This window comes from Vanessa tameamea, chromosome 22 (genome assembly GCF_037043105.1).
Source record: "Vanessa tameamea isolate UH-Manoa-2023 chromosome 22, ilVanTame1 primary haplotype, whole genome shotgun sequence".
NCBI classification, from domain to species: domain Eukaryota; kingdom Metazoa; phylum Arthropoda; class Insecta; order Lepidoptera; family Nymphalidae; genus Vanessa; species Vanessa tameamea.
The window spans coordinates 3,494,396-3,520,689 of NC_087330.1; the positions used below are offsets into that span (position 1 = coordinate 3,494,396).

Genomic DNA, 26,294 nt, shown 5'->3' on the forward strand with positions numbered 1-26,294 from the left:
GATGGAATAGGTTCCATATGAACGCCAAAATAAGTGACCTTTATTCAACTGTGGGTTATTCACGGGCTGTTACCTTATAACCTTCTCATACAAGTGCCTGGCAAAAATGAGCATAACATATATTTACAAGTCGTTTACCAAAGTAATTTAAATAACGCCTGCTTCACATTACCAAGGGAAGCCATGTAGAAAACTTTATCAAGAACTACACATATAAGACATCTGAATACAATCTTAATTACACTTTGCACTTGTTTAAGACCCACGCAAAAATTTTAATGGGTTTTTTGATCCTAACTAATATTATTATTGCGAAAATGTTTATTTTTATTTGTTCGTTTGATGTTCTTACAAGTCTTGCAATCATGTTGCCAAGGGAACAGAAAAGCTAACTTAACCACCTAATATCTAACGTTTGCTTGAACCGTTACTATTTATATACTTTTGTTCTCTGCTTAAAAAAAAATATCAAAATATCAAACAAAATTGAATTATATCTATAATAATAATAATTATTATATCTATAATAAACTACTATAATAAATGCGAAAGTAACTCTGTCTGTTACCTGTTCACGCTTCAATCGCTGAACTGATTTAGATGAAATTTGGTATTGAGATAATTTGATTTCCAGGAAAGGACCTAGGCTACTTCTTTTAATTCATCCCTCGAGTGGTTAAAATGAGGGTGACGGTTTGTGTGATTTAGGTAAAGAGCCGAGATAGCCCAGGGGTTAGAACGCGTTCATCTTAACCGATGATTGCGGGTTCAAACCAGGCAAGCACCACTGAATTTTTATGTGCTTAATTTTTATTTATAATTCATCTCGTGCTCGGCGGTGAAGGAAATATCTTGAGGAAACCTGCATGTGTCCAATTTCAACGAAATTGTAACACATGTGTATCCACCAACCCGCATTGGAGCAGCGTGGTGGAATAAGCTCCAAACCTCCTCAAAGGTAGAGGAGGCCTTAGCCTAGCAGTGGGAAATTTACAGGCTGTTAATGTTAGGTAAAGTTTTATAAATTAATCACAGGAAAAACCGCAGGTTCAGCTCGTATTACATACAAAACGTTTTTCTTATAACCAAAGTAATCATGTAATCAGTGGAATTTTAAATTAAATATATCGATAAATTCGGTATCGTACATTCGCCTAAATATTTAATTAATTAGCAACAGGAAATAATTAATTATTGATTGTTCGTTGTTTAAAACTATTTAAAATATACTTGTATGAAATTCAAAATCCTTTAAATAAGTTAATAATAACAAACCTGGGCATAACCCAATACTTGCTATTTAGCAATACATAGTATTATGGTGTGCCAGTTTGATTCACTCTCCCTGGTGAGGCAGTGTACCTACAGGGGGTGTGCTTGTGCTTGTAATAAACAATTAAATTTTAAAAAAATATTAGTTTTCTACGTATGGAATGGTTAATAATCTTACAGTAACTATGTCTATAGTCGGTGGTCATCACATACCATCAGGTGACGTAAAGTATACATATTATTCGATACAAGATTATATAGATGATAAAAAAGCGTGGAGTTAATGCTTGTTGACTTCCAGGCAGGAGACATAACATACATATATAATTGTATTTAACTAACATGACTGTATTTTTAGATGTTGAAAAAGAGTAACTACCGGTTCTTCTCGGTAAAACCTACATTCCGAACCGGTGGTAGCTTTACTTTAAATAGTTTGTTAAATGACAATTCAAAAATGCTTGTAAAAGCCTACCTGAATAAAGTATATTTTGATTTTGATTTGTCCGTCTGCCTACCTTTGTTATGGCAAAGAAAATAATTAATTTAATAAAATCTCATTCGATATCACAAAACGTCAACGCAACTGAGCGTGTAATTAATAAAATAATTGCCAGACTGATATAATATACACGATATAAGGCGGTCTATTATTACCTTAGTATTCGAGAACAATACATGCCTTTTAAAATGATAAAGGTATTGTATTTCATTTTAATTTATTTCTCAATGGCCTGTAATTAGCAGCTGGACTGAGAACTCAAAATATCCTCTCGAGGAAAAGGTTTGGAACGTATTTTATCACGCTGCATCAACGTGGATTGAATCTCATATTATGGCACGATTTTAGCCGAAACCAACTGACAATTAAGATGCTTACGCACCTTTGAGCATGAGATTGTACTATAGGTGCAAATTAAGGACACGTAAAATCAATTGTATTGTATTGTACTACGAGGCTATTAGGATGCTTGCAATCTTCGGTCATAATTCAAGCAACATAACAACAGAGCCATTTCGGGCTTTCAACGAACGCAATAAGCTTGCACATTCATTTGTCTGCAAAAATGGAGCGTCGTAAATTCACTACATTCTTGTTTATACGTTTGAGATATCCTCAATATGGCTCTAAAATTGAACCGAATGAAAAATGTTGAGAACAATTTTTAGCAATGTAACGGTCGCTCGAACTATGTTTTTGAATTTGTGTAAGTGTTTTATCATCTGCTTTGTATGCAGCGCTTAACTGACGTAACTAAATTGTACGACAAAGTTGGTACTGCTTTTAAAAATCATTAAATCTAGCAAACTACTTTTTATGTCAGTCTGATTGCTTAAAAATATACGATAAATAAATACTAGTGGGTCACCCGCGAAACTTCGCGTTTATTCAAAAGATTTTTTAGGAATTTCGAAAGCTATGACTATGTATTTTTTACATATATATAATATTTGTTGCTATTTCCTAAAAGGTTTAATAAAAAACACCATTTTATCAATTTTTTTTATGAAAAAACTTTATGAGTCATAAACATGCGTACTTCGCGTAGACTTTTATTGTCCTTAACCTATGGGTATTGCGAATTAATAAATCTTATAATTATGAGATATTGTATCTAAGATATATATTTATATATGTATCTAAATATTTGTTATATATGTTCCTTCAAAAATTCAAAATTTCAAATGATCTCTATGTATTTTCCGTTACTTTAAAACTCTAATTAAAGTTACTTATTTTAAAATTGTATTAAAACTAAGTAAAACATTTATTTATGTATTTAGAATATAAACAATTTTTTAAAGATTATATTATTAAAATCTGGAAATCTATTACATGAAGTTTTTGTGCATCTAATTATATATATGTATATGTATATATACCTTATGACACAGCTTGTATATAATATTTTATTTTAAGTTTTAAGTTAACTTCTAACAGTTTTGTTTTTGCTTTAAATAAAATAAACAAGCAGACAAGCAAACGAACAAACTCACCTCTTTATAATATTAGTATTAAAAGTCAAATATTAAGAATGTCCTCTGTTTTCAATGTTTAATGAATCAGTTAAGTTAAGTTAAGTTAAGTTCAATATGACGTCACGTTTATACGTTACACAATAAATTATTGTAACGCAATATTAAAAACAATTCTCGGAATCGACATCAAACAATTGAAACAAAAGGTATATGATTGTTTTTGTCGTTTTATGTATCATAAATTCTCCATTCATAAAATTTCATAGTAAAAATTGAACGTACACAAAAGAGTTCACAGAGTAATGTTTGCTTTTCCCGTATTTTGTTAATTTAACTGTTTTTGTTAATAAATATATTTAAAAGAAACATTTTTTATAGCTTAACTTGGAGGTAACGGAATCTTTAAAGCTCCAGACGACTCTCGGACGCTTAATTATTAATCACTCTTAATCAAAATACAGCTATACAAAGTATATACGAATATAATAGAATTATTGACAAGATTGTATCATATTTACATAGACAAATCTATTTATGCCTATAACTACTAAAAGTAAATTTTTTACCACGGCGGACGAACTCAAGGAAGGTATAGAACATATTTTAGTGCAATGTGTACGCAATCACAAGTGCACTGTATTCCCTCAGCCTCATAATCTGATGGGACGGCAAATCCGATAAAAGGGGAAAGAGTTCAGGAGTATCAACGGGCTTACGTATTATCCGGGGTGCAGTGCAAACCGGACAACACACCGGAGAAATGTCCAGTAGATACTGGAAATTTCTCGCTTTCTTCACAACTTATCCTTATAAGCTTGAGACTAAAGATGCAGACTCACTATGAAATAATTATTGTAGGCGTAGAAGCAAAATAATAAAAAAAAAGTTTGTTTACTTACGTAAAATAATATCGATAATACGGGTACAATATTTCGGGATAGTTTATTGAGGTATTGAGATGACCTTGTCTGCTTCTATTGGTTACGCCTATAATTTATCTTTCTTTTGACAGATATTCGAGGCGCGCGACTTACCCATCAAGGACGTACTAGGCAGTAGCGACCCCTATATCAAGGTGTTTCTATTACCAGACCGCAAGAAGAAGTTTCAAACTAAGGTCCATCGCAAGAATCTAAATCCAGTCTTCAATGAAACATTTCTCTTCAGGTGAGAAAATATAACTTAAAAACAAATTAGAGAAGTATGTTCAGTTGACGTAACAAAAGAGAATCATTATTGCATCAGTTTCAGTTCAGTATTTCAGTTTGACCTTGAAATATTCTCATCACACTAAAAACAGATTTCATTATTTCTAATAATGCACACAACTTAAAACAATTATTGACTTTATTTCATTCGTTTCGAGAATTATTCTTTAATGTAAAATCCGAGAAAAATGTACATTGTAACAATATTAAACGTTTTTGTTGATTTTACGTTGAAATTATCCAGTCTTATACGGTTTTTATTACGAGCACAAACTAAGTTATTTCAGCAAATATTAATATGTTTTTGTTTTATGTTATTGTGTTTTTCCATCTGTTCTTTCATATTTATTATTAGGATTTTGTAATTTTGGGAATTCCCCTGATAAATTTAGATATATTACGTCAACGAGTTAATTAACAATAATTGCTTTAATAAAAAAAATATAAGTCATGATTATGATGAAAAAATCCTCCTAAAATATATCGTCAGATTTTTGGCCAACACGAATGGTACAGCTGAACCGTCTGTATAAAAATCTGACGTGCTCGAGTATTTTAATATGGCATTTTTTTTGGTATTTTCAAAATTTCGCTTCGAGCTTGAGTCACTTCCGAATCCGTCAGTCTTTTGAATGGTTGTATTTTTAGAGTTGACTCAACAACTCTACTCAACTCAACTCTATCGGTCGTCGCATCTGTTTTTTTTTGTCCATTTTCTGTATACTTCATACCTTTGTTATTAGAGATTCGTTGGAGCAATTAAACTATCAATATCTGACACCTACTTTTATTACTAGTTATTTGCTTTTTTACATTTTTGAAAAGCTTTAGGTGCATCTCCCACTGCTGAAAGGGAAAACTTTATATACTATCTATTTAATATCTTATTAGCGTTCATAAAATAAAAAATAATAAGATCCTTTCGACGCTTAAGTAAATTCAGAATCACGGGCTCCCCATGGTACCTACTATTATCAAAATCACAATTATTAGAAATTTAACGATTTAAGTGTATTAACATAGGACGTACATATCTCTTTAATTATTTTCTAGAACAATCGAGAAAGTTAGAGCGTAATCTACAATTAAAATCTTAAGGACTGTTGGAGTTTAACAATCAACTTTTGCAAGAAATGCACTAAGTAACGGAGCAGAAAAAGGAATGCGATTCTACACTTTTTGATGATTACGATAAGGGCGAATCTTCAAAAAAAATTATGCAATTATTGCTATCAATATGCATGTATTTTAATTATCAACTTTTTATTCAAAATTGAAACATCTAGTAGCCAGCACTAGAATACAAATAGAAGTAAAGTATAATAAATAATCCATTGCTGGGCAAGGACCTCCCCTTTTGAGAGAGTTTGGAATTTAATCTACTAACATAGATACATATGATTTTTAGCACCGAGCACTGGATGACAAACACAAATTAGAATAATGAAAATTCAGTACTTTCCTGGCTGTGAACTCCCAATCATTTGTTGAGGTTCCGTGTTCTTAGGACTCTAAGGTGCTATCTCGGTTCCAGAATACAGATGAACTTATAAACTTGAACAGATTAATGTAAATATAGTTTTGTGTTTTTTTTTTATATTTAAAAATTTAGTTATATTAAGATTGGTAAATATTTTACGACATATTTTCTTAAAATTACAGACATCTATCTCGTCTGATCTTATTCATGAGATTCAGATTCAGCTTGTCAATAGTGGAATATGACAGCTGAGCAAAAATTTCAACTGTGTTAACGTGAAAGATTCCATACCTTTTGATTTGCCCAAATCAATCGTATGCCCATTTCGAACTTGATTGATTTGTTGAACTGATCATCAAGAAAATTGGTATACACGTAGTCAGAGGTACAGAAAAGTATATGTATACGAAGGGTACTTTCCCCTCAGGCGAAGAAGTGGGAAACTAATTAGAAACCGGTTTTGTCCAACCTTTAATTGTAGGTGTGCAAAAAAAGTATTTACCCGAAAAATAATTTATTCATATACCTAATAATATGCAAACATACAACCGATGTTTACATTATTATAGTTTTAATTTCTTCTTTTAATTTCACATTAGTCGTCGCAAGACCTTCTTACTCCTGATAATGTTAAAAATCACATTGGTGCAATAAAATGCTACTGGATGCCGGACTTAATCGTAAAATGACCATGTTGCTTCTGGATGCTCTGGTTCCTATTATTTTTTCTCCTATTTTTGCTTGCTGTCATCAGTTCTCTAGTACTTGTTAAAAAGCAAACGTTTTCTCCCCTTATATAATCTTTAAACCCCTACATAATTTGGTCACTAGCGTTACCATCTTGATTCTTGCGTTTGTTTCTAGAATCTTGTATCCACATTACCTCTATGTTTTTACACTTTTTCTTATTTATATTTACAAGGACATCTGATTATATTATGTTATATATGACAAGTGAATATAACAATACCGGAAAAGCAAATACTAGTTATAACTAATTAATAATTATTTTTGTTTTCACCAGTGTCCCTTATGAAGAACTTCGTCAGCGTTATCTTCAGTTCTCTGTCTACGACTTCGATCGCTTCAGTCGTCACGATCTTATCGGGCACGTCGTGCTTAAGGGTCTTCTCGAATCAGCTGATCTGCATCAAGAGATAGAATATACGATGAATATTCTTGCTCCACCCCAGGTTAGTATTACTTAATTGATTATTTGTAACAATAATAGTTTACCATCTTAGTATTTTTCATCTTAGTTTGTAACATCTGTGAATTTGAATGTTTTTAAAATTCACCTCGAGCTTCCGGCGAAAAAAACATCCTGTGGAAAATTGCACAGATTGGAAAGTCTGCCACATGTATACCAACCATCAATGGAGAAGCGTGGTGCAATAAACTTCAGCCCTTCTCCTCAAAATGGGAGCAGGCTTTAACTAAGCAATGGAGCATGTACATACAAACTGTTACTAAAAATATATTTATTAAGGTTCTGCTAATGTCTTTACTGTAAATCCACATTTAGCAAAATCATCCTAAAGAACAAAGGAATTACACCAAAGTCTTAAAACTTCAATGTGAAACAGTTTAATGAACTTTTTTCTCTTTTATTTTCTGATGTTATTGGTTATTGTGTGCCAACAATAGTAGAAATTCATCATATTAAAGTTTAGCGATATTTTGATAGTATTCTTTAAAAGTAATTATTTCTTTTAAACAAATCAACCAATGATTGAATATAGTCTAGACTGCAAGTAATCAAACTTGCTTTATATAAAAAAATGTAAATAATATTTACCTTATCTTCATTTATTTGGGAGTAGTCAGTAACTATGATTTATGAAAAACTTTCCAGATCAAAACCATTCATGTGTTGACAAATAAATTAATATTTTACCAAATTGAAAACAGACTAGACTATCTCCTCAATTTGTCTATATATACATATATATTATTACGATTTCTTTTGCTTGGATCGATAATGTATTTTATAGTTATATTGCGTTAGGTTTAGTATAGAGCCAAGGTATCATATTATTAAGTACGGGTATTGGACATTGTTTAATTTTTGACGTGATATATCTATTGGCTCGCCTCGAAGAGCAACTCGTACACAACTCAATACAGCAAATATGCTGCCACGGCATACGATTTACTCTTTGTTTTGTCATGTGCGTGTTGCGTATATTATTTAGTGTAGACGTCGTTGGTATATATTTATTTTTGTGAATGAATGTTTTTTACTCCGTATTTATTTATTTGCATTTCTTTATTTAAGGATTATGTGGATAATCAGATTTTTTTTAAATCAACCGTTTTTTGAAGTCGGTTTAGTTTAAACGAAGTTAAGAATTGTGCTACTGAAGTAGTGTTTCTACATAATGCATTTTGGCACTGAACTAGTTTTAGTTGGTTTGTTCCTACATTTAGCAGATACACTACTTTTAACATATACCTACTCCGTGTCTGTCTGTCACAACAAGTCTGAATAAACGGACCAGCCATCTGGATGGGCTTTGAAAATATTTCATTTAAATGATTATAGTTTTTTTTTTTCTATACCTAAGGAGGTAGTAAGCAACATATATTTATAATATGGTCATGTGGAAGATATTATTATAAATAAATAAATTTTGGACAACATCACATACATTACTCTGATCCCAATGTAAGTAACTAAATCACTTGTGTTACTTACATTGGGATCAGAATTTAAATGCCTTTTAGTTATATAAGCTTGTTATATGAGACACTCATTTTAATCACTTTTTAAATTATCATTTTCAAATATAACCATATATTGAATTTTAAGGTAATTTTAATAGCTCTTTTCACGCCTAACACATATAATATATGTCCAATTTTAGCTTGCACAATATTAAACTTAGATTGACAAGTATATTTAAGACCGGTGGGAATAAATAAATATCTCGTTTTAATACTTTCACTCGTTTTAAAAGTGACAACGAAATTACGAACAAGTTCTATTATAAGTATCAAACTTTGGATCACTTTTTCTCTGCCAATTTCCACCGAGATTTTCTTTGAGAAAGGATAAAACAAAAAGAATTGAAGTACCTTTATTCGTCGAAACTTCGGAACTAACTTGTATAACATATTTTTTTTTTTGTAAACTTTCTTGTCATTAAAGATTTAATTAAGAGTCAGGGGAACATGTTTAGCACAAACCGAAAACATATAAAAACTTTATCGAATCCTTAATTAATAGTATTTATAGGAGACAATCATCACATACTCTACCGCCAAATTGTTAAGTCCAAACTTCTTAGTTCCCAAAGTACATTGACGATATAAATTATTGTTAATATTTCTAACAGCGTAAATATTTATGTGTAGCCATTTACCATCTAGGCCTATTTTCCAATCCACTGCATTTTTTTTTAGCATTAGCTGCCTGTAAATTTCCTAAAGGCCTCCCACTCCCTTTGAGAAGAAGGTTTGGAGCATATTCTACCACGCTGCTCCAATGCGGGTTGGTGGAATACACATGTGGCAGAATTTCGTTGAAATTAGACACATGCAGGTTTCCTCACGATGTTTTCCTTCACCGCCGAGCACGAGATGAATTATAAACACAAATTAAGCACATAAAAAATCAGTGACGCCTGTGCCTGCCTGGGTTTGAAGCCGAAATCATCGGTTAAGATGCACGCGTTCTAATCACTTGGCCATCTCGGCAATCCATTGACGTATTATAAAAAGAAATGTTATTTAAACTTATTTTTAATATATCATAAATTATATCAATTAATTCTACTATTCTGTAATTTATAATAAGTAGTCTAGTGTGGGCAGTATCCTGAATACACATGTTTAGTGTTTTAGTATGAAACTAGAGTGAGCAACCATGACGAAAGATTAGAATTCTCATAGCTTTGGTCGAAAACTCAAAAATATTGATGACAGTCTTTGTCAGGAAACACTTAAAGATTATAATATTTCTAACATCTAAATGAACTTTGGCAAATATGACTATTATTTCAAACTTCGTACCGATGTCAATTGACATCCCATATTTATGTTTTCCCATATATACATATGGAATTAATACTTTGTATTTAATTCGAGTTTCACAATCCATTATTCTGTAATAGTTTAAGAATGTTAAATCTAAATTATATCTAATTATATATATATATATATATTTATAAAAAAAAGAAATAACACTCACTGATTAATCACAAAATCTCAGAAACTATAATACCTACTAACTTGAAGTTTGGCTGGTAAGTTCCTAACATCAGACATCCCCTAAGATTAAGCGGGGTAGGAAGTTTGTGTTTTATAAATTTCACGCGGGTAAAGCCGCAGGTTGAACTTCTATAAAATATAATATTGCATATCTATAAATTGAATACAAATATATTTTCGTATCGATATTGAATACAAAATTATAATCATAAATGCATCCAGAGACGGTTATATCCTGGTTCATCGCACACATATTACACGTTCCTTTAAACATTATCATAATATGTATTCAAATATTCATCCATACGTAGCAACCGCTGATATCAAGCGAAATAGTATCGAATGGTTTTACCTTAAATTTTGCTTGTGTGGGAAAATTTTTATTTTTTTAACATTCCAATGTTTTTTAAATCCCTTATCTGGTCTGTTCATGTACTTGAATATGAGGTCCTGAAGTCTGAGGATATTTCATCGTCATTCGACGATACTTCAAAATCAAAAATCAAAATATTCTTTATTCAACTAGACGTGTTGAATTTAGTGTAAAGCTATCAAAGTAGATTCTACCGAGAAGATCCGGCAAGAAATTCAATAGTTACTCATTTCCAGAGCCGAGATGGCCCAGTGGTTAGAACGCGTGCATCTTAACCGATGATTTCGGGTTCAAACCCAGGCAGGCACCACTGAGTTTTCATGTGCTTAATTTGTGTTTATAATTCATCTCGTGCTCGGCGGTGAAGGAAAACATCGTGAGGAAACCTGCGTGTGTCTAATTTCAACGAAATTCTGCCACATGTGTATCCCACCAACCCGCATTGGAGCAGCGTGGTGGAATATGCTCCATACCTTCTCCTCAACGGGAGAGGAGGCCTTAGCCCAGCAGTGGGAAATTTACAGGCTGATTATACTCATTTCCACCATTTTAATGACATAGTATGTCAGTAAATTACAATTTAATATTCATATATCCTGCCTAGAAATAAATAAATACAATCATGCTTTTTTATCTTTAATATAATCTTAAATTTTAAAATTAATCTTAGCTTTAAATTTTTAATAGACCAAGTTAAAATTAACTATGTAATCTTATTATACAAACCGGATTAGTATCGTAACCATAGAAACTTCTCATATTCAATCCAAATTGCACAGTTTGGAACAGAGACGTATTCCACAGTTTGGAACAGAAACGTATTTCACAGCTTGGAACATAGACGTAAAATAGTATGAATATATACGCTACCGGTTATTTTGTTGGGAAGTGTGTACAAAACAGAATTTCAGAAATTCAGAGACAGAGCCGAGTATCTTTAAAGCAAGAGTTCGCGTTTCATCTAAAACTACATCAGTACTTACTATAAGATCTGGTTAAGTGAAGTCCAAATAACAAAAATTCGTTCGGATTCCATATTTTTTTTTTGTAGATAAACATCTAAATACGTTATACTTATATACTAATAAAAAAATTCACTGTCTCTAAGCGAATCAAAAATTGAGAAATATAAAAGCAGTTTAAAAAAATAGGTACCTAATAGAATCCATTTAATTAAATATACGGTAAAGCTAAAAAACGGCTTAAATATATACAGACTTTACTCGACAAAAAAAAAAAAAGAGTTTCGTGACGGATTGCAATTCTATGTCAAAGGACCGTCTCGTGTATTTTTTTTCGTAAAAAAGTTTATAAAGATAAAATGAGATATAATAATTATGTATACTCAAAATTATTTCCGTATTTTGATGTATTCAACTATTTTATTATTAATTTGTTCCAACTAAAGTCACTAATATTACTGACTACCATTGTGTTTATCTAAGAGGTATTTATCTGACCACACTAATGTCTAGCTTCAGGATACTACAACAATACCATTGTGAACTCATATTATTAAATAAATAAATCATTCTAAAGTTTTTCGTTCATTTGGCTCAGGAAAGAAATCATATAAGCAAATATTTACGATCATAATTTTATTTCGCTCGTCAGATGTTATGAAAAAAGGTACCCGATGTCCTCCCTGGGAGTTCAAGTTTGCTTCATAACAAACTAGGTTTCCCCGTAAAAAAGCAAAAGACAGACAAGCAGTTTCGCATTAATGATATTAGTATAGTCTTTTAGTAATATTCATTCAGGGAATATGTTTATAAACTTATGTCCAACGAGATATTATTCTCTAAATCAAGTCTACATTTGTAGCATCTTACTTTGTACATACAAGTATTGCATTACATTAAACATATTACAAATCCATGCACGGTAGTGCGACGCCCAAGTTGTGAATTTCAATATCGTCCTGCTAAAAATAAATGTCATATTTTAATAACTTTAATAACTGTCATTATTAAAACTGTTTATACTAAGGGTAAAATGGAGCTTTATTTCGACCCAAATTGTCATTTAATGTTGGGATGGAATTTTCGACTTATTTATAAAAGCACTTTATTATTCTTGTTAGATGATGAATACTAGATGAAAACCCGGCTTCGCTCGGGTGAATTAAATAAAACTAAACAAATACGGTTTATCATTTATTAATAATTTATTGTGGAAAAGTTTCCATTGACTTTATATTGTTTACTTACTGAACGCACCCGTAAACGTCAAACATGACAGTTTCTTCAGACTTCATGTCATTCAATTTTATGGATTGAATACTGAAATATATGGATTATACGAATTTTGCGGATATATGTTGTCGACGATCTATAATTGTGGGCAGGTTTCGATCGGGTACCAGGCGAGTTTATTTAAAGTTTACATTTGTTTACTACAGCGTAAAGCCTACAATTTAAATAAATCATTAAAACCGAACTGAAATAAAAAGTTATTTATATGAATAGACTTGAATCAAATATTTTTAAATTGTTTTACATTATTACCTAAATCCCCTAATAATAATATTATAACCTTATATACTGTACCATCCGGTTTAATATTCATACGATATTCCGAGGGCTCTTGTGCCGAAAGTAGCCTGTGAGGGTCGCTGTTTGCAAGGTTAGAGATATTGAGCAGTGATTAATGGCTGTGAGGATTCCGAAATTTCACTAAAGTGTTCACGACAGTTATATAATAATAACCATTATTCTGAATGATTAAGCATCATATTTTCTCTCGGTTCAGGATTCAAGATTTCAATCTAAGTGTAAAAAGTAATAAAAAACAACGGCCGTTTTTTAGGTATTTTAGTGAAATTATTGGTTTTGTTTGGTTTGTTTTTACTTCAAAAGGCCTTCAGCTCTTACTTAGTAGAATAAATATATAAGAGTTCGTTGGTAGTTAATTTAGTCTAGTTTTGCTGGTTCTCTGCGTGGTAATATAATATAAGAACATTGAAATATTTCTTAAATTTTATATTCCATTTTTACTGTAAGTCAATATCATTTAAAATGGCATTAGTCAAAAATAAAAACTTAGTTAAGTAGTTAATTATTTATATTGCTTAACACAATTTGACGTAAGAGTATTTTACTAAGAGTAGAAAGTTGCGTAACCTGTATAAAGCATGTAACTTATCTTCACGGACGAATACCTAGTATTCTCTAGAATTTCAAACATAAATTGGAAAAGCAAGTGGCGCTTGAGTGGTTTTAGAACTATTACTTTCGAGATAAGTATTACTTATTGTAAAATCAAAATTATTTATGCTCTGTTCAAGTAGGTCATCTAATGTAAGATTCATATTAAATGTAAAGCTACCATCGATTTTAAATATAGATGCTAATGAAAAAATAATAGTTACTCTCTCCACTAATGTGCCATTTAAGAATATAACCATTGAAATCTTTCATGTGCACGTATATTAAAGTTATTCAGACAACTGTGAAATTAATAAATTGACCAAAAATATTTTAGTTTTGTTATAATGGTAATGAATTCTTCTTTTGTTCTTAGGAGAAGAAGGACCTTGGTGAATTGATGCTGTCGCTCTGCTATCTGCCCACTGCTGGACGACTGACGGTTACGGTGATCAAGGGCAGGAACCTCAAAGCAATGGATATTAACGGGTCATCAGGTATATTTAAAATATATTCAAATTGGAAAACGCTTCCATGTTTAAATATTCAGCGGATTTTTCGTTTTTTAATTTAGACACTATCAAATGTGTACTGTACAAAAGTAAAAATTAGTGGTCCTATAACTTTTAACGTTTAAAAACATGTACAATTTATCATAGACCATTCTACCAATTTTATCATAGTATATTTTGATCAGCAAACACGTTTCTACATAATTTGGTTTAAACTTTGGGAACATTTCAGGGATGTGAGATTAAAAACTATTGCCATTTGGCTTACGGAAAAATACGAAAAGCGGACAACTAGTAGGGAAAATGTTTAGTTCAGTCCTAATAGTTTAAGTAGCGAACGTTGTTTAAATTTCTGTTTTTGTGAAAGTATATATCGGTTAATGGGATAATGATTTTTTATATATTTTTTGTGTCCATCCACTTTACCAGCTTATATTTTTAAAACCTTATTATTAAAATCTTACTGCGTTTGTCTATTTGTCTGATTGCTGAAAAACTACGAAACGGATTTTCATACGGTTTTTACCAAAGGACAGAGTGACTTATGAGGCAAAATAAGGTAAACTAACTGAAATATGACTATAATTAACGAAAATGTCGGATAAAACCATGATGACCAGGAGTTTAACAGGTGAGCGCCGTAAATCTTATTTATCTTATTCCATGATAAAACTGGAGTCATTTCGATAAAGGATTCTTTCCAACTCTCAATTTGTGTACTCCTGACCCATTTAAAGAGCAAATTGTTAGAGAAAACAAAGCAGAGATACTGCACCGAGAACTTGATTATGTTCGATGTTTTCTTTGAAAATAAAGGGTGTACTTTGGAAATGAAATTCCATTTCAGAGAATCATGCATTTAGTGGCAATGTCTGGTATAATGAATATCTCGAGGATGAAACATTACTTTGATTAATTGAGTTAGGTATTAAAAAGGTTCCATTTCTGAATACAATAAGGATTTATTTTTATTGTTAGGGAAGTTCATTAATCTGGAATTATAGTCTAAGATTTTGAGCTTTCGCCTGCAGTTGAGTCCTTTGTGGATAAGCTGTCGATTCTGCTCTTTATGAAGTAAATTATAAAATTGTGTCATTACAGGTTGCACTGCAACATAATGCTCAGCTCTTTTCACTTTCTTATATAATGTTCGAATCTGAACTGTTACAATACACCTCCGTGGTCGAGTAGTGTGTACACCGGTTTTCATGGGTACGCTACTCCGAGGTCCCGGGTTCGATTCAAGGTCGAGTCGATGTAGAAAAAGTTCATTAGTTTTCTATGTTGTCTTGGGTCTGGGTGTTTGTGGTACCGTCGTTACTTCTGATTTTCCATAACACAATTGCTTTAGCTACTTACATTGGGTTCAGAGTAATGTATGTGATGTTGTCGAATATTTATATTTATTTATTATTATTAATACAGGCGAATGTGCCTGATGAGGGATCGTGCTTTATATTTCGTGCTTTATAGTCGTTGTGACTAATAATTATTTATATACGACGATTTATTTTATTTCAACTATTTTTTTATTGTCGATTTTGATGCCCCAAACCATAATTATTAACATTAACCCTTATTCAACTTAAATATACTTACATATACAAATATTAACATTTCAAAGGACTTAAATAAATAATATACGGACTAAAATTAAAAATACCTAATATATTATAACCGTGTGATATGTTGGCAAGAATGCTAGCAGCGGTTTCGCGTTAAATCGCAATTCCGATTTCAGCCGAATGGGCCACTGGACATACACCAGTTGAGGCAATATTGGTATTGTATTGTGTGTTATAAATTTTTGAATTTACACTTTATGATAATAATAGTTGGTCTTTATTAAATCCAAGATCCAAGTGTTTCATCTTCAAACGTCAGAATTATGTTATTTGGAAGTAGAGACGAACCTTTTTGTTGCTAGCGCGCTTCAGCTAGCCGACATGTTTAGAACGCGTGCATCTTAACCGATGATTGCGATTTCAAACCCAGGAAAGCATCGATGAATTTTCATGTGCTAAATTTATGTTTCTAATTCATCTCGTGCTCGTTGGTGAAGGAAAACAGCGAGGAAACCTCCATGTCTCATTCCAATGCAATTCTGTCACATGTGTCTCCAACAAACCGAAACCGCATTGGAACAGTGTGGTGAAGTAGCCTTACTTCCCCTCAAAAGGGGCATGAGACCTTAGCCCAACATTGAGATATTTGGCTGTTAGTTTCGCTTCAGCTCATTCTGCCGCCACTTCCATTTTGTACATAATATTTACAAACCTTCCGTATATCGCTCTTTCTATTGGTAAAAACCCTATCAAAACCTGTTGAGGAACTAAGAAGAAAAAAGCGGAGATAAACTGAAATAGAAAGGAAATTTGTTTTATAATAATCAGCCTGTAAATTTCCCACTGCTGGGCTAAGGCCTCCTCTCCCGTTGAGGAGAAGGTATGGAGCATATTCCACCACGCTGCTCCAATGCGGGTTGGTGGAATACACATGTGGCAGAATTTCGTTGAAATTAGACACATGCAGGTTTCCTCACGATGTTTTCCTTCACCGCCGAGCACGAGATGAATTATAAACACAAATTAAGCAAATGAAAATTCAGTGGTGCCTGCCTGGGTTTGAACCCGAAATCATCGGTTAAGATGCACGCGTTCTAACCACTGGGCCATCTCGGCTCTTTTATACTATTTATATATTATATAAAACGTTTTACATAATAAATGAACATAAAAATCAATGTAGTTTGCCTTTACAATTTTGCAGTCATTTATATACAATACTTTCACTAAATTAAAAGTGCTGGTCCTGTTGCACTTTCGTCTCTTCAAAGGCATTTTAATAAAATAAATAATTGTTTCAGATCCATACGTGAAAATCTGTCTCATCTGCCAAGGCAAGAGGATAAAGAAGAAGAAAACAACAGTTAAGAAGAACACGCTAAGTCCAGTATATAACGAGGCTCTGGTCTTTGATCTGCCAGCTGAGAACGTATATGACGTCACACTACTCGTGAAAGTCATCGATTATGATCTGTAAGTGAAGGCAATCAAATCCAAGCGTTTTTATTTATATAGGAAGTTCTAATTGCTTTTTGCGTGTTGTCCTTGAACATGAAGTTATATTTTTAATTTTATTTTTTTATCTTATTATATACTAGCTGTTACCCGCGGCTTTACTCGCGTAGAATATGAATATATTTACGAAAATGAACTTAAAACATTACGTTAATGTACTCTAATAAAGAATTAAAGACCTCTTTGTATACCACATGTGTGTGTGTGTATTTCAGCTCTTAGGGTAGAATATCCAGTAACGCTTAAATGCTAATCAACTTATTTTTAATCGGTAGCCCAAAAATACAATTTCGAGCTTCTAACTTCAAAATGACGGACTTCCAGACTAACCTGTATACGAAATGTCAACACCTATTTTCCCCTTTAGGCATAAGATATCAAGAAACGCTTAAATGCGTCTCTACTCATTTTTAATCAGTGGGACAAAAACAAAATTTCATGCTTCTAACTTCAAAAATGACGGACTTCCAGACTATCCCGTATATGAAATGTCTGCCCAATTTCTCTCCTTAGGCGTAAAATATCCAAAAATGCTTAAATACGTATCAACTCATTTTTAATCAGTGGTACAAAAATAAAATTTCATGCTTCTAACTTCAAAAATGACGGACTTTCAGACTAACCGTAATAAAAAAATGTCAACCCTTATTAAACCCCTTATAGGTAGAATTTGCAAAACGCTCAAACATGTATCTACACATTTTAATCAGTAACACAAAAATAAAATTTCATGATTCTAACTTAAAAAATGACGGACTTCCAGACTAACCTATAAAAGAAATGTCAACCCCTATTGATCCCCTTAGAGGTAGAATATCTAGAAACACTTAAATACGTATTTAATTATTTTTAATCAGTATCCCAAAAAAAAGTTTCATATTTTTAGCTAAAAAAATGACGACTTCCATAAAAACTTTCAACCCTTCTTTCACCCCCGTAGGGGTAGAATATCAAAAAACAGTTAAATACGTATTTACTAATTTTTAATCAGTATCCCAAAATTAAAACTTCATGTTTTTAACTTATAAATGACTGACACCCATAAAAATTTTCAACCCTTATTTCACCCCTGTAGGGGTAAAATATGCAAAAACGCTTCAATAAGTATCTAATCCTTTTATCAGTATACCAAAAATAAAGTTTCATGTTTTGAACTTAAAAAATACTAGGTAATAAATTCCATACAAACGTTTAATTTCCAAAATTCCAAAATTCGCTCCTTAGTGGGTGGCATGATATGTTAGTTTATAAGTGTACAGCCTAAAGTATAAGTTTTATGCTTCTAGTTCTAAAAATGATACTTTCAACAACTTACAACCTTTCATCCCCCTTTTCAACCATTTTGCAGCACTTTTTCCAAATAAAAAGTAGCCTATGTCCTTTCCTCTCCTCTCCTTTCTCAGGCTCTAGACTATTTGTGTACCAAATTTCATTTAAATCGGTCCAGTAGTTTTGGCGTGAAAACGAGACAGACAGACAGACAGAGTTACTTTCGCATTTATAATATTAGTATGGATTATTTTATGTTTTAGGTATAAACCTTATAATTATAGCGTTAATAGCAGACTTATACATATAACTTGGTGGTTTTGTGGAAGCCTGTCTGGGTGGGTAACACTCATCAGATTTTCTACCGCATAACAGCAATGCTTAGTATTTTTTGTTCCGGTTTAAACAGTGAGTTACACAAGGGACAATATCTAAGTAGCTAAAGTTGGCGGCGCAATGGTTATGTAAAAATGGATAATATTTCCTACAGCACCGATCTATATGATCGGATAACGGAGCCTTAAAAAATATATCCGTATTTAATTAAGACAAGACACATTAAAGGGCACGTACTCAATCTTCTGTGAAGTAAGAAATTATAGTAATAAAAAAAGTCTTATGTTTATTCGTAAAATAGTTACAAATTGACTTTAATGCTTGAAGATTACAGCTGTCTATTGAACAATGTAATCTGAGGGATAAGCCTTAAATTGCAGATGCTACATTTATCCTGAAACTGAGTCGTTAGGTTTATTGTTACTCGACCCAGATCCAGGAAAGCAATCAATATTTCTTCAACAGATTAAACGATCTATGCTTTATAAAACCGATTTTGCTCCATATATATGTCGAAGCATCAAAAAGTTTAATTAGGATTTATTAATTTTTATCATGAATGCTGGCAACGTCAGTATGACGTAGAGAAAACGTAACAGCCGAGGTGTCATAGGTGATGAAATATTTTATTTTATTTTCATTAGAACAACCAACAGTAGATACAATATCACATTCAAAATAAAAAATTACATTTCAAAATTATCAAGGCAAAAGTTCTACTACTTACAGGTAGTCTCACCATGCATTATCATGTCACACAATGTAATTATTGAAAATATGAATTAAACATAAGCATAATAATTAAAAATAAGAAATACAATACATTTTTTAAACTATTATATAATAAATAATAATTAATAAGATAAACCATATGATTAGAATTGAGCACAAATGAAATTCTTTATTTATAAAATAATATATTAGGAACGTGAACGAATAGACTTACATTTCGGACATCATCATGTCTGATAATGAGTTGTAGCCTAACCTCTTCGATATATAGATGTATGTACTTTAATTTGCGGTTGTGAGTAAACTGCCTTTATCGACTTTCAGTTGATAATAATTCGATTTTTCGCTTACTGACCCAGTATATGTCTTTGATATATGGACTCGTTCAAGTATTAAGTCAGCAGGTTCAAGTAAATTTTCGTATATTTCTTACTTTTTCTAACAAAGGGATCAGAGTGATATATTAAATCTTGTATATGATAAACTTATAAGTTAAAGATAACGAGAATACTGTTACTGGGAAAAAAGCCTACAATACTCTTTGGGAAGGAATTTGAAGATGTGTATTAAATTATTGATAAATATAATTTTACTGAACTTTAACGTTTTATTTATTGAACTGTATACGGATAGAATATATTTCTATAAAATATTATAATTTTATATATAAGTATAAAGATATACTCTTTGTTTGTTATTAGAGAAATAATAATAAAGTTTTACGAACGCAAAGAAAAAGAATATTAGCAGTTATTAAAATCTTTACGGAGTTGAACTAGACTAAAGGAAATTCTAATAAAAAAAAATATATATATATATTCTTTGTTTAAAAAAGACTATAATAAAAATATAGCTGTTAAATTATTGTAGAAATTAAGGAAATTATAATTTTTTTGTGATAAAATGTTATTTTATATAAATATGAACAACAATGTTATTCTGTTAAATCTAATAAGATATAAATAACTAAGAAATATATTTAAAAAAAAAAGCACAAAGTGATTTTAAATATTGTATGCGAATATGTATTCGTTTTATATTCAGGTTAGTATACAAAACGGCTAATCCAACTTTAACGGCGCTTTCACACGCAACTAAATTTTTAAAGGAGTATAGAGACCGAGTTTGCATTTAAAACAATTGTAGTAAAAATACACCGTACTAGGTCACCTAGCTAAAACAAAACAAAACAAGTACCAGGTGAACATAACTTCTATGAAAGCTCCTTACAAGATTTTAATAAGTATAACAAATAGTTATTATACAAAAATAAAAAGACTGAGAGTCATAGAAAGAGACAGAGAGAATGGAAAGACAAGGAAAGGTCACCTGGAGGGGGCATAACGCATTTTCCTTACATGACGATTTTGCCAGTTCACGCTACTGTGAGCCGTGTAAAGTAATTTCATTCCAAAAGCACACGCGACCATGCCTTACGAAGCATCTAGCATCGGCGAATTAACTAATAAAAATTATTACAGTAGGCAATCATTTGTAAATGATGTTATCAATATTATTATCGAAGATTTAATTTCTTTACTTAATAAAATCACCGGCTGAGTTGGTGGAGCAGGTAACGAGATCGAATCAATTTGCTAATATTTCTATTCAAATGTTCGATTTAATCAAAATATAGCTTAAAATGTAATATATATTTATTACAACAGGATTGGTCCAAATGAGCTGATCGGCTGTACAGCAATCGGCTCATCCCTTATCGGTATCGGACGCGACCACTGGCTGGAGATGCTGGACAACGCTCGGAAACCCGTCGCCCAGTGGTACCCTCTCAACAAGAGCCCCCCGACGAACGTAAACCTACCTGCCAACAATCAACATAATTCACCACTGAATTGCTTAAGTGTAAGGTAAGTTTTACCTGCCTGATAAGAGTACTGAGATACTGAGAAATAAGGATTGTATCTTTGATTGAATCACAGATTTTTTGTTCATTACATTTTATTATGTTTGCTATGATTTTTAAGTTATATAGTTTTCTTATATAAAATTATTAATAATATTGTTGACTCCCCTTTTCTACTTAGTAAGTTGTCTCTGAACTGCCCACGATCCAACGCTCGTCAACCGTTATGTTTTTATACTCCCACTTGTCATTCATCACATAATGCTAACTGCTTTCTAATCAGAGCTTGTCGCGAATATAATAAGCATTTTGGGAACATTGATATATTTCATTTATCTTTGATTAAATTTAAAGATAATATTTGTAACAATCTTAAATTAACTTAATTCTATACTTTTAATATTGTCCAATAATTTTTCTCTTATTGTGTTAAAATATTTGAGTGCATTTTATGTTTTATCAATCGGTGGAAACTTCGCTGGATAATGTGATATTTAAATTGTATTATGTTATCAGATTATATTTTATATCTGTTTGTTTCCCAAATATTAAATAAATAAATAAATAAATAGTAAGAAGACCGACAAAGGACTTCTTTACGTTATGAGATTACAGGTATCCATTAGTATTCTTCCTTAGCGTAAGCATCTCTTGTGTTTTTTACAATATCGTAATAAAAACACAAACCCTTATTAGCTATTAAGATAGGAGCTTAATATTATTGCAGTCATACAAGTATATAAAAATATATATTTTATGATAAATAAAACGGAGCTTTGCCGTACGCAAATTCTTTTGTGTAATTCACACCAATCCATATTTGGAACAAGACTTGAAATAGGGTAGTGTTAAAAGTGACCAGCTGCTCCGTATGTAAGCCATTAAACTGACATTTTTAGCCGTTTAATTTGATACTCTCCGTACTCCAAAAATGCATAGAAGATTAATATGCAAAATATTTAAAGGTATTATAAAAAGGCCTTAACGCCAGTCTGTAAAGATATATACATAAAACTAAGAAGGGATCGCGTAAAAGTATTCCACTTTTAATATTTGATTACAACTCAAGTTACCAGCATCCTAACATTTCGTCTTATAAAAATGTAATCAATTTCAATCCTTTCACAGATGAAGAGACTTATCGAATGATGAGAGATCAACTCAAAACGACCGTGTTTTCTGTAAAGGAGGTGAAGAAAACCCGTGCGGTTTTCTCGAGATGCCAAAGCTTTATAAGTAGGTAATTATGTTTAGACGATTAATGGTTGTATGTCCATTTACTGTAGAGAATATAAATGTATAAGTGATAAAAACATAGTAGAGATTTATCGAAATAGATATCTGTTAAAGTAGTGACAAAATTAATCCTTAGACTTTGATTGTTTAAACTAATTTCAATGATATATACCCGTATAATTTAGTAAGGTTACATAGTGAATGTATTCTACTTAGAATTGAAATTCATCCCCATTACTAAAAAACCTGTCCTCGATCATGCTATTGAACATTTTTTTACGATATATTTATATACTTTCTACAATATTTTAACTTAATATAACTGTTTATCTAAACGCACATTTCAAATTCAAGACTTGATCTTATCATGTACATATTTAAATATAAGATATTACTTAAAATAAATGTTGTAAAGATGTTGTCTTTTAATTAATAAAAGTATAAAGTAATATATTACACGCATTCATATATTCTCATATCAATTGTATCGATGTTGATTCGAACGAATTAATTATAATTCAATCGATTTTTTTTTATAATAGTTTTGTTAAATAAAATAAATATTATCGAATGTTACATAATATTCTTTTAGTGTCTGACAATAAGTAGATGAACATTTGAACGGAATGAAATATATATAATATATATATATTTATTAAATTAAATCAAAAATAATAGCATTTATTATATTATGGTTCATAACTATATAAGAAAAAATGAAGCTTTAAATCGTGTAAATTAAATATGATATTTAAAAATATCTTTTATCAATACTCAAGAATTTAATTTAAGTATTATATATAAAATATATTATATCTGCTTATTGTAGGATGTGTTTATGTAGTATTAGAATATCTTTTAATTTCTGATACATTCGTACTTATAATGACGGAACTGTGAAATTAAAAAAAAATTGTAGGAAAAATATTTTTGTAGTAGCAGTAAAAGGGTCTTAATTAAAAAGCACAAAATGAAAAGTCTAACTTCGCGTTGGAAAATTTTCAATTTCTATCTGTTAACAACAAAACTGTTTTACGTAATTCAATAGAATACTCTGAAAGTGATCGTTTAGTGATATTTGTTATCCATTAGCAAAGTTAGTGAATATTTAACAGTTAGGGGTAAACATTAACGTTATAACGAACTTAATTGACAAATATCGAAGCGTCAGTAATTAAACATTTTTAATTGCAGATATGAAATATTACATTCTCATAAAATTCATTTTCCTTAAAGCTTTATATGCTAAAATAATACTGTCTCTGCACTAAACTTTGAATGAAGGTAGTTATGTAGTTTAAATAAGACTATTTCAAAATAACGTTATTTAACGTTATTTAAAATCTGGTATAAAAGAAAATTAACGTTAATAAGGTATAAAAAATGCTAATATTTAGTATTCATGAGACTTACGTAGCTTACGTGAGTATATATTCTTGTTACTATAGCAAACATAATGTCTACATTAAAATATATAAAAAATATATTTTACATAAAAAGTTACAAATGTACGATATGATCAATACAGCTTTATAAAGTCGTTGAAATATATAGAAATGTCTTTCGATTAGAATCTAACATCCAATGTTAAAACAAATACTGTGGGTAGTTTAACATTTTTATTTTTAATATAAACATCTATTATATATGACTATGTTACATGATTGTATTTTATAGTTTAATAACATGTACATGTACTTGTTAACATGTTTTAACTTGTTGACAAAATCTCAGACAAGTTTTGTAGATCTATAAAGTATTTTAAGAAACTTATATCTTCGGAACGAAAATGAAAAATTCTATTCCTTGAACGGATTTTATAAAATACTGTGTGCTATAAATCATTTATACTCTTAAGGTTCGCATTTCAATGGTTTTATCAAACTTGACTGCCAAATTTTATTGCCGACTGTACACTGTGAGGACGAGAGGCTGTGGATCGAGAGCTCATCTGTACACACTTGCTGACAAAAATAGTTCATAATAATTTTAAAAATAGAACTTTCACCGAAGAAAATGATGATAAGTGAAACTTAGCCCAGCATTAAACATATCGAGTCTACATAGCTTATTTGGGGGGGGGGGGAGGTCCACGTGTTATGTTGCGTTACGTACATAAACAGACAAACCTTTTATAATATTTAATTCTCTTTTTAATTAATTAGTACAGTAATTTATCTGTATTACGTTTTAATTTTAAATTATTATATAATTTAATTATTGCAATTAAATTAATTTTCAAATAGGTTAGTTTGGTGTATACTTTTTAAGGTCAATGTTGTTTACACCTTTAAAGATGTATCACTTCGTATGTTACCTGTATCAGTTGTTAATTTAAAGTGTTCAGTGATAAGGTGATGATGTATACTTTAAAAAAAAAGTATTTTATTATATTTCTGTTTTTTCCTCTTATTTCATGATACTTAGTTTATAAGTACGTATATTTTGGCACATATTATAATAATTTTAAGAATATCAACACGTGAACAACTAGTGAGGCGAGGTGAGTGCTTTTATTTGCTCTCAGTTGTTCTCATTGCGCTTCAGCAAGTGTGTACAGTCAGCATAGCAAATAATTCACGTTATTTTAAGCTGCGTACAATTATCGTTAAATTTATATAACGATAAAGAAAAAATGTAACGAAAAAGAGAGTACGAGAAGATTTAAAAATAGAATAATTGAATTTGATAAAATAAATCGCTTTCAGCGCTTTGATAGGTTATTTAAAGACACGAACGCTGCTGCGATATTGATTAGAGGGAGATTTTTATAAAGGACGCTGAGACTAAATGGAAAAAAAAACATTGCAATAGTTTTTTAATTGTTAATTTTCATTGTATTCTGCTTTACATGTTCTTTCATAAGTGATCTTGGTTATGAGAGTACACTGTCGGCTGACCGAGAGATTATTTTTGTATGAGATAAACTTGTAATACTTAAGTCTTTATACTGTAAATCTGTACTCTAATGTAAGCACTGGTTTATGAATAAAATGTTGACATTTTTATATGGTTTTTTTAATTAAATTAATTACCCATTTTATTATTATTATCCCCGATCATATAAATTAGCACAGAAATAAATATAAGATTCTTAACGCCGTTAATGCGCTGGCAAAAAATTCAATGTTCACGCTATATTAACTTACAAAAGCGTCATTGTTAATAATGCATCATCCACACATGCGTTTCTCAGAAGCTTTGAACCTCTACATTCATTATATGGGTAGTATGTTTATCTATACTAATATTATAAACGCGAAAGTAAATCTGCCTGTATATTAATCTTTCATGGTTAAGCTACTGAACCGAATTTGGTGAAATTTGTTATGAACTAAGCTTTAACTAAGGAAGTACATAGGCTATAGCTAGGCTATATTTTATGCCTAATACCTGACGGCCAACCACGAAAACACGAGTAAAGCCGCGGGCGATAGCTAATATGTAATAATTTCAAATACACCAAATGTTTGGCCAACCATGACGACATCACTTTATACCATAAGTATGTGCTTAGAAGTGAAATGGCCCAATACGTATAGGACGATGCATCCTTTGTCTCTCTAATTAGAATGGCTAATCATTCTCATCAGC

The 26,294-nt window shown here is 31.0% G+C and overlaps 1 protein-coding gene across 4 annotated transcripts in view; it reads left to right on the forward strand.

Moving 5' to 3' along the window:
• The window catches only part of LOC113393611 (synaptotagmin-10-like), a 115,685-nt gene extending 92,548 nt beyond the window's left edge, over nt 1-23,137 (forward strand). For 2 of the 4 annotated variants that reach the window (XM_064218529.1, XM_064218530.1), the window contains exons 6-11: nt 4,265-4,419; nt 6,965-7,133; nt 14,048-14,168; nt 17,050-17,221; nt 21,268-21,463; nt 22,593-23,137. In XM_064218529.1, coding sequence (XP_064074599.1) covers nt 4,265-4,419; nt 6,965-7,133; nt 14,048-14,168; nt 17,050-17,221; nt 21,268-21,463; nt 22,593-22,613 — 834 coding nt within the window. In that variant the 3' untranslated portion in view covers nt 22,614-23,137. Of the gene's footprint in view, nt 1-4,264; nt 4,420-6,964; nt 7,134-14,047; nt 14,169-17,049; nt 17,222-21,267; nt 21,469-22,592 lie in introns of all 4 variants that reach the window. The other 2 variants (XM_026630591.2, XM_064218531.1) reach the window with 2 other exon arrangements.
• Nucleotides 23,138-26,294: the final 3,157 nt, after the last annotated feature.